This window comes from Herpailurus yagouaroundi, unplaced genomic scaffold (assembly GCF_014898765.1).
Source record: "Herpailurus yagouaroundi ecotype Mexico unplaced genomic scaffold, PumYag 181, whole genome shotgun sequence".
In the NCBI taxonomy this organism is placed as follows: Eukaryota; Metazoa; Chordata; class Mammalia; order Carnivora; family Felidae; genus Herpailurus; species Herpailurus yagouaroundi.
Window position 1 is genome coordinate 18,379,108 of NW_024412412.1, and position 9,935 is coordinate 18,389,042.

Below are 9,935 nucleotides of genomic sequence, written 5' to 3' on the forward strand. Positions count from 1 at the left end.
TTTTTGTAAATTCTCATTTCAGTAATTCACACATGTTACACAAAGGACATACAATGAAAACATTTGGATTAATAACTTCAAAAGGATGAGTGTTGACTAGGAGGAAGAAAAATGGAGGAAACTTCCAGAAAACTTCTTTTTACAAAAGTTCAAGATAGGAAAACACCCAGCATCTGTTGGAGGTAAGTGGGGAAGAAGAATCAGTGGCAACCGCAAAAATCAGAAAGCAATTAATGAAATAGCATAGGTAATAGAGACACATGGATAGTTGCCAACGCTGGCACAAGACAGGATAAGAACAAAAATAAGGTATGATGAACTCAACGGGAGGGAGAAACTGGTTAGATTCTAAGGAAAAGCTTCTAAGTTTGCACTTTTTGTCAGTCAGTGAGCGGGTCGTGGGCCATGACAAGTGCTGCCTCATGAGCATATGGCAATACAGATTTATAGAGTAAGGCACTAATAATCTCAATGGTCACTGGACACCATTTCCATACTAGACATTTAGTTTCACATAGGTCTGAAACTATTTGCACATTGGATACCTGTTCAGTGAGAACTGATATGGGGTTGAAGAAGACCTAGTGAAAATAAGTGAATAAAATTATATTTATTCTGAAGTACAGTTTTTTTGCCCCCATTCAGTCCATAGCGTTTATGGCCTCTTGAGGCAACTTCCAACAATAATGAGGTTTTGCATGCCTTCAATGGTGGTGGAGAGGTATCATGGTCCGCAGGGCAGAGCACTAAATATAACTCTGATAATCCATTATACGTTTAAAGTCAGGGAATATTTCAATGGACTTGCTCTCATTTTGTTGGGACGAATAAGATTAAATAAAAGTACACAGTACCTGATTAAGGAGAAAAATATTTTAGGCTTTGGTCAAGCACATAAAAGGGCCTATCAAGAGAAGGGATCGGTATTACGATTTTCTGCCTTCGGTTTCTTAACTAGATTCCATTAGTGGAGTCTTCCTAAATGGGCCATATTTCCAATTCGGATATTATTAGAGATCATTATAACTTAAATCTGTGTAATGGCTCACACCAAATTACCTAACCTTTCAGCTTAAGATCAAGGTACTTGATTGTTTTTCTGGTGCTATTTACATATAATAGCCTACTCTTGAAGAAAGTCTGTTAGAAACAAGTACCCTCCGTATCCAGTATGTTGCTTACACAGTGAGACATTCCTTAAAAGTCTGGGGTTGATGATGAACCCAGTGTACAAGGGTTCCACATTAAGTCATAATTGGCCTTTTGTTGGGAGAGTATGTGTCAACTGGTGAAATCAGGCACAGAGGAGAGTAAGAGTTTTTCGTATTAACAACACAGAAACTGACCACCCACCTGTTACTCAAAACAATAGAACCTCAGGGAGGACTTTTCTAATCCCGGAATAGAGGCAGCACCTTGCCTTGATGTCTTTCTTTGTAAAAATGTCTACAGCAGATTTGATGGAGAATCTCAGGGAAGAACTGACCTGTTTCATCTGCTTGGACTATTTCACCAGCCCGGTGACCACTGAGTGTGGGCACAGCTTTTGTCTGGTGTGTCTCCTGAGGAGCTGGGAGGAACACAGTACTCCTTTATCTTGTCCTGAGTGCTGGAGGGCCTTGGAGAGTCCACACTTCCAGCCCAATGAGCGTCTGGGGAGGCTGGCTGGCATCGGCAAACAGCTCCGATCCCAGGTGCTGCAGAGCGAGGGCGGACAAGGCGGCTCTGGGAGAATGCTGGCAGTCGCTAAGGCTTTTTCTGATGAGCAGCAGGGTGTAAACGCTTTCTCAACCCAGTGTCACGGAATAAACAGATTGTATCCCTCCAGTGAGGCTGAGGAGCGTCACAAAGTAAGATTGGCTGCTCAATATAAATCTCAGAACACAAACCACGTTCCATCACTTATGCCCATAATATTCTCTATTGGTGACAATCACGGGTCCTGGTCTCCAGGCACCAGACCCCAAACTTGGGGTGGATCCTGCTTCACTCCTTGTGTTAGGTCCCGCTCATCATATTTTTATTGGTCCTCAAGTCTTCTTCACAACCCGGTGCTCTGCTCATTTGCCACAGAGAATTTGTTTCTATTGCAGGAGAAACTCCAGGAAATCTTAAATCTTTTGCGTAAAAAGAAAAAGGAAACTCAGGTTGTATTATCCCATGAGAAGGAGAGAGTAACACTGTGCAAGGTCAGTATCTGTCTTACTTTTGGATCTCGTATATGTTCTATGAGGGAGACTAAAGGGATACCTAGTGAAAGACCAGGCAAAAAAGACCAAATTTTCCAATCCCTGTCCTACAATATGCAGTGCCTTTACTTTGGGCTGTGTACCTCTGCTTGTCCACCTGGAAATCCCAAGACTCACTTCAAACAATTTCCCCATCCCCAGGCCTGCTTATTTTCTTTTCTTCTGGATACACCTATACAACTTGGTGGCTACCTCTATTATGGCTCTGATGATAATTATTTAAAATTACAAGTTACAGACAATAGAGGATCAAAAATCAATAAAAAGGAATAGCTCAAATGCTTTGGGGTAAAAAGAAAGTGAAAAAAAAAAGATAAAATAAAGGCCAAATAATAGTTTGGTTTAGTACGTCTAAACAAAAGCTTGAGTTAGTCACAGATTTGAACATGAGCTGTCTTGCAAAGACCTAAATGTTGAGTCACATGTTTAAAAATGTATCTGATTCTCCCAATAAACGGAGTTCTCAAAGCCGAGTATTTGTGATGTGTATCTCTATCTCTAGGATGTGATCCTATGTCTGCTTTCATTGGATATTTGTTAAATAAATGAATATACACTTTTTTTTCATATTTTTGCCCTTGCTTTATTTTGCTTTAAAAAAAATTTTTTTTAACATTTTTCATTTTTTGAGAGACAGAGTGTGAGGGCGGAGGGGCAGAGGCAGAGGGAGACACAGAATCCAAAGCAAGCTCCAGGCTCTGAACCACAGCACAGAGCGCAACATGGGGCTCGAACTCACAGACGGCGAGATCATGTGAAGTCAGATGCTTAACTGACTGAGCCACCCGGGTGCCCCAATTTTGCTTCTTTTTTTTTTTTAAATTGTGGTATGGATCACCACCTATCATAATTGTTGTTTATATTTTTTTCCCCAGTAGAATGACAGTCTCCTGGGAATAGACATTTTGGTTTTGTTTGCTACTGTATCTATAGCACATGTACCCCCTAAAATATCACACTAGCCCCCAACTACTTAATAGAATATGGATTATGTGTCACAGTGGAACTCTAGGACTTTGCTAGGACTAAAAGTCTACACAGGCATTTCTGTCACTAACTTTATTATATTGCTCCCGTGTGTGTGTGCACACATGCGTGTGTGTGGATGGCAGGAAGAGACAAAGGCCTGTAAGCAGGTTGTTGTGTCAGAATATGTAAAAATGCACCAGTTTTTGAAGGAGGAGGAACAACTACAGCTCCAGTTACTGGAAAAGGAGGAAAGGGAGAACATGAAGAAGTTGAGGGACAATGAGATCAAGCTGACCCAGCAAATAAGAAGCCTAAGCAAGATGATTGAGCAGATAGAGTCCACCTGTCAGCGCTCCACTTTAGAATCTTTTGAGGTAAGAATACTGGGAAAATCAATGCCACAATAACAACAACAACAACAACAACATGTCGTAGCCCATAATATTTCAAGCCATGCAAAATTAAGTGTTTATTTACCCAAAAAACTAAGTTCCAGCCCCAACATAGTTTTCCTAAAGAATTAATGTTCGAGGGGTGCCTGGGTGGCTTAGTCCCTTGAGTATCCGACTTTGGCTCAAGTCATGATCTCATGGTTCATGGGTTGGAGCCCCACGTTGGGCTCTGCGTTGACAGCTTGGAGCCTGGAGACTGCTTCTGATTCTGTCTCTCCCTCTCTCTCTGCCCCTCCCCTGCTTGTGCTCTCTGTCTCTCAAAAACAAATAAACATTTAAAAAAAAAAAGAATTAATGTTCCATAGTATAAAGACAGTCCTGAAGAGGCAGAGAAAAACAAAACCCAGTAGAACAGCTATCCAAACCAAGCCTGAGGATGACTCCATTTTCTGCTGTGCCTGCCTGTTTGCAACTTCAGCTTCGTTAGTTATTTTGTTTAATGAGCATTTACTATGTGCTGCTGGCACACTACATTTCATCTTCACAGAGACCTGATGAAGTTAAATACTGTTTTATGTACTCTTGGTGATTGTAATCTACCCTGTGGGTTTACAGTAGCTCTTACTTAATAATTCAGACCTCTGGCAGTTAGGTAATTTGCCTATCAAACAGCTAATATGTAGTCGAAACGCGGTATTCTGTACCAAGCCCATATTGTTCACTGCCTTTGCTCTGTTGCCTCCCGGGGCTACTACTGCATTCTCTGGGGCCTTTGTAAATGCGGGCTGGGCTGTGTAAGCCAGATGCTGCTTCACCTCTGCCTCCCAGATGCCCCCACAGAATGCTATTTAACTTAGTGATTTTCCAGCAAAGCACGCACTCCAACTGCGCACAGGCTTACTCCAGCTCTCCCACTTCCCTTTTGCTGATCTTTGACTCCCTGAGGCATCGGATAACAAGATCGATGGTTTGGCTCTTTTGTCAGCATCAGGTTCTCTTGACCAAGTGTTGATATGAGGAACAGACAAGAGAGTCCAGCCATTAGGAGAACCCTCTCCTGTGCACAGGAACCCACCCTTGGAGGAAGTTGGGGATTTTTTCCCCCTACCCCGTGCTCTCCCACGCAAGGTGTCCTACAGCCATGGAAAGTGGATTCTGTGAAGTCAGAAAGGACTAGATCCCAAATGGATTCTGTCTTTGTTAGAGATCAAAGGGCACAGATACTAACCCTCTTTCTTTTCTCCCCTTAGGATGTGAAAGGAACACTGGAAAGGTGGGTTTCCAGTCTGTGTTCAGTTATGTGAGACACAGGGGTGTGCTGCTGCTACATTTGTCAGGGTGGGGAGGAGAGTGTCCATGCTGTTGGGGAACATCAAGCTGGACCCTCAGCTTGCAACAGGTCCTGCGGGCTGCGCAGGACAGACAGAGTGACTGTCTCTGCCCTCTTGCAGGAGTGAGCCACTCTTGCTCCAGTGTCCAGAGGCGGCCGCCACGGAACTGAGTCTGTGCCGCATCACTGGAATGAGGGAGATGCTAAAAAAATTCAGCAGTAAGTCAGCCTCGTTTGTCAAACCTCCAGGGATTTGCAGACTGAACTTCAGTGTGTACGAGGGTATGCAAGATTGAGCTTTTCGGCAGCTTCCTCTGACAAAATACTCACCATCTGGGTGCCAGGCTTCTAGTGAAGGCGCCGTGAGTCTGTGCGAACCCTCAGGGTGGGCTGAGGCCACAGACCGTCTGGGTTCTGGAGCCGACAGAAGCACACTTGATTGAGGGTTCGCTTACCTGTGTTTTCTAAGGATTCCTGGCACTTCCTTTGTTTGTTTTTACTGTCCCATTTTGTCTATTTCATCCCCTTGAGTGCGCACACGCACACTCGCGCGCGCGCGCGCACACACACACACACACACACACACCCCTCCTCAGGGGTTTCTGCATTTCTACCTCTGTTCTTGTGAGGGTAAAAACTACTTAAATTCTTAATCTCAATGAGGCAACATTCAAGCTATCCTTTTAGAATGCTCTAGATATTTAGGCTAGCTATCGTGAAGAGAATTCAGCCTTCATTTTTAACTTTTATCTTGTTGACAATCTGACCTTCAGAGGAAAGTCTAACGGGCTTTGGATTCAGTAGATACTTGATAAGTGCCAACCATGTACCTGGTACTATGCTATTAAACTCTCAGCTTTCTTATAGTGATAAATAAGACAGGCCTGCCTTTGCTTTTACAGAACTTTCAGTGGAACTGAGGAGACAGACATTAATCTCAAATAATTAGTGATGATTAGAATTTGATCTATAAATAAAAGTATGAAATTACATGGTAGGGGCACCTAATTTTGTCTGAGAGGCCATTGAAAGCTGGAAGCCTCTTCCGTGACCTCCTCTCAGAAGATGGGAAGGAGGGGTCTCTCACTGGTTCACAGTGTACTTATCAACTGGTCACAGGTGGTTTCACTAGTCTCACAGGAGGCTGCATCTCAGCATATGACATAATGAAAAACGCTGACTTGGAATTGCTATTTCAACACTCAGTAACTTTGTAATCTTGGACTAGTTTCCAAACCTCCGTGAACCTCAGTTTCCACTTTTGTAAAACTGGGAAGGGACACGTGGGTAGCTCAGTTGGTCAAGCGACTGACTTTGGCTCAGGTCATGATCTTGCAGTTTGTGAGTTCGAGCCCTGGGTCAAGGCCCGCGTCGGGCTCTGTGCTGACAGCTCAGAGCCTGGAACCTGCTTCGGATTCTGTGTCTCCCTCTCTCTTCTGCTCCTCCTCCGCTCATACTCTGTCTCTCTTTCTCAAAAATAAACATTAAATAAATAAATAAATACAATGGGGGGAAATGCCATGATTAAATGAGATATTGTACAGAAAATGGTTGGCACCTAAGGAGAAGTCCAGAAAGGATGGCTGCCTCTATTTCTCTCCCACCCAAACTGAAGAATCAGAAGGAGCCTTGGCTCAACTGAATACAAATGACAGAGTATGCCCCGTGTGGATAAATAGCTCTGAGTTTTAAAGCTATGCTGTAAACAGAAACCTGCTATTCTATTCCATTCCATTATATCAGCGATTCCTCTCTCTCTCTCCTCTCAGGCAGGCTAAATATCACTGTCCACATGACTCTCTTCTGTTTCTTTTCAGAGATTTGCTCTCAGTGTTTGTGAAACAGTGAGAGAAGGGCTCAGAGATTCTGTTCTCAGTGAAACAAAACTCCTCACCACACTCACCTAGATCATATTTTTTTTTTTTTTTCAACGTTTATTTATTTTTGGGACAGAGAGAGACAGAGCATGAACGGGGGAGGGGCAGAGAGAGAGGGAGACACAGAATCAGAAACAGGCTCCAGGCTCTGGGCCATCAGCCCAGAGCCTGACGCGGGGCTCGAACTCACGGACCGCGAGATCGTGACCTGGCTGAAGTCGGACGCTTAACCGACTGCGCCACCCAGGCGCCCCACCTAGATCATATTTTTAAAAATAGGACTGGAAACTAAGAATTTAATTAAAATTCCACATATGTAAAAGGGTTTTCAAGAATGCGAGGGGTTCATTCTTTTCTCCTCTTGCAGCGGACATAACTCTGGATCCAGCTACAGCCAATGCCTATCTTGTCTTGTCTGAGGATCTGAAAAGCGTGAGACATGGAGGAATCCGACAGCACTTACCCGACAACCCAGAACGATTTGACCAGTCTGCAACTGTGCTGGGCACTCAGATATTCACCTGTGGGAGACACTACTGGGAGGTGGAGGTGGGCAACAAGACCGAGTGGGAAGTGGGCATTTGCAAGGACTCCATGAGCCGAAAGGGCAATCTCCCGAAGCCACCTGGGGACCTCTTCTCACTTATAGGCTTAAAAATTGGAGAAGATTATAGTCTTTGGGTCTCATCACCTTTAAAAGGTCAACACGTCCGAGAGCCTGTGCATAAGGTTGGCGTTTTCTTAGACTACGAGTGTGGACACGTAGCGTTCTACAACGTGACAGATGAGTCCCTCATCTACAGCTTCCCTCCAGCCTCTTTCCAAGAGGCTCTCAGGCCGATCTTCTCCCCTTGCCTCCCAAATGAAGGGACGAACACGGGCCCTCTTACCATCTGCTCACTGAACAGTTATGTCTGAGGGACATGCCCCCGAGCCTTCACCAAGGATGAGGTCTAAGACCAACAGATGATTATTAATTAAGATGATTTATGCATTGACACTATCAATATTGGGTGATCTTAAAGGAAAGCCCCTGAAAAGGCTTTCTGTTAACTTGAGCCACAATCAACGACCAAGTTGGACAATCAACTTTCAACACCATAGAAGGCTGATCAAATCCTGTCTTTGACCAAATTCATTATCTAGACTGTCCCGCATACATGGTGGTCACTGAAAATGTAGAGAAAGAATTAGCCCCTATTATCCCTGATCCCATTGTCATAGGCCAGTTTTATAAATGTATGTCATGTTTTTGAGTGTATTTATTTATTTGACTCTAAAGAACTCTATTTTTTATATTTTTTAATATTTTTAATGTTTATTTTTGAGAGAGAGAGAGAGAAAGAGCAAAAGACAGAGCATGAGTGGGGGAGAGGCCGAGAGAGAGGGAGACACAGAATTGGAAGCAGGCTCCAGGCTCTGAGCTGTCAGCACAGAGACTGGTGGGGGGCTCGAACTCATAGACAGTGAGATCATGACCTGAGCCAAAGTTGGACACTTAACTCACTGAGCCACCCAGGCACCCTAATAACTCTGCTGTTTGAATGTCTTTGTTCTATGTGCAGAGCTCTGCATGCTGGGACAAGACTGACTCCTCTGGGTGGGAGCAAGTGCATGGGTTCTCCTTTCCAGGGTTGGTGAGAGGGACTCATGACTCAGCCTCCACTGAAAAGTTGCTTTTCTTTCCATTCCATGGGGCCTGGAGTATCTGTACTCGGGAAGGCTTATATGTTCAGAATACTGCAAATTTAGGTGTCAATATCATCATTATCCTTCATGTTTACCACAACCACAAGAGGCTGGAACCTTCTGTGAATATGTTTAAAGATCACAGAACAAAGTCTCTATTCAATAAATGTATCAATGCTATAGGTGCCAAATGACTTTACTGAATTTTTTATAAGGTTATTTTACGTGTTTTTGCTACTTGCTATAAGCAAAAGGCTTTAATCACTGGAAGGTGAAATCAAGTTTACTTATTCCATCCCAACACGTGAGGATTTGGGAGAAAGTTCTGTGAACCGACCTTCTCTTGGCTGCCCATTCTTTGTCCCTGCAGGTTTTTTGTCCCTGCTCTGTCCCTGCAGGTTTTTTGTTTGTTTGAATCCTTCCTTGCTTGCATTGCAGAATGGCACCAATCACAGAGGGTACCCCTTCCTGCCTCTTCCCACTCACAGAAGTCACTGCCCATGTTTTCAATCGCAGACAAGAAAACTGATAGGATTTAACCCTTACACAACTGCATGATTATTAAGGAACATGCTTAACACAGATTTTTGTCTTTAAATTAGAGACTCAGTTGGGCGAAAAATTGATAATTGAATCTGTTAATTAGCATAGACAACCAGAGGGAGGGAGCTAAGTAGGGAGAGAGGATAGGTAACTGGGTTTACTGTAAGGTTGGTATCCACCTTTCTCACTCATCTAGATCTGCCTTCTCTTTCAAACCTATGCATTTTTATCTTGTGCCCTCACAGGCATCGGAGCAGATCTGAACTAGACTTTGGGTCCCGAATCGTGCCCTCTTCTGTTCTCTGTGTTCGCTCTTTGCATTTTCACCCTGACACCACATACACTTAGAGTCCAAGAACTCTAGTGATGGAGAACCAATCACACTCTCTTTGAACAATTTGTTCTGTTCCCCATTTTTTATTTTATTAAATTTTATTTCTTGATTTATCACCTCAAAAAGCTAAGGAACAAATTATGAATAGCAAACACCAAATATATTTGGTCTACAGCTTTCTCAATTACAAAAAAAACCCCACATTGATTTTTTATAAATGAATATAAAGGTCGTATATTTTAACTTAGTACGCATTACATTAAATTGTGGTGTAAGGTAATAGCTCCTTTTCTTTCCCTTTGTCCCAAAGGGGCTGGTATTATCAAGGAAAACAGCCTACTTTTTCTCCTCTGGCAAAGTCATCCCATGTGGATCATTGTCTGCCCTGGGCCTGCCACTGATCGCCTGTGTGGGGAAGATTGAATCTATACTATTCTTACTCTGCTGACTTTGCATAAACAACCATGAAAAAGTTGCAAAAGCATTTTCACCCAAGGCTTCTGGATATAAACTCCACACCAAACAGATGTGGTGATGGGATTGGGAGGGAGA

General features: G+C 43.4%; 1 protein-coding gene across 2 annotated transcripts; it reads left to right on the top strand.

Moving 5' to 3' along the window:
• The first annotated feature begins 1,329 nt into the window (after positions 1–1,329).
• Positions 1,330–8,068, top strand: TRIML1 (tripartite motif family like 1). 2 transcript variants are annotated; one of them, XM_040490023.1, is made up of 6 exons: positions 1,330–1,850; positions 2,094–2,189; positions 3,362–3,592; positions 4,861–4,883; positions 5,062–5,222; positions 7,185–8,068. In XM_040490023.1, the coding sequence occupies exons 1-6, from the start codon at positions 1,425–1,427 to the stop codon at positions 7,733–7,735; spliced, it is 1,488 nt and encodes a 495-aa protein (XP_040345957.1). In that variant the 5' UTR covers positions 1,330–1,424; the 3' UTR covers positions 7,736–8,068. The 2 variants fall into 2 exon arrangements, with proteins under 2 accessions (XP_040345957.1, XP_040345958.1); XM_040490024.1 differs by having other exon boundaries at positions 5,062–5,159.
• The last annotated feature ends 1,867 nt before the right edge of the window (positions 8,069–9,935 follow it).

Coding starts and splice junctions, on each gene's coding strand:
- TRIML1 (XM_040490023.1), top strand. CDS start 1,425: ATGTCTTTCTTTGTAAAAATGTCTACAGCAGATTTGATGGAGAATCTC. Junction 2,190..3,361: donor AGAGAGTAACACTGTGCAAG/GTCAGTATCTGT, acceptor TGTGGATGGCAG/GAAGAGACAAAGGCCTGTAA. Junction 5,223..7,184: donor GAACTTCAGTGTGTACGAGG/GTATGCAAGATT, acceptor CTCCTCTTGCAG/CGGACATAACTCTGGATCCA.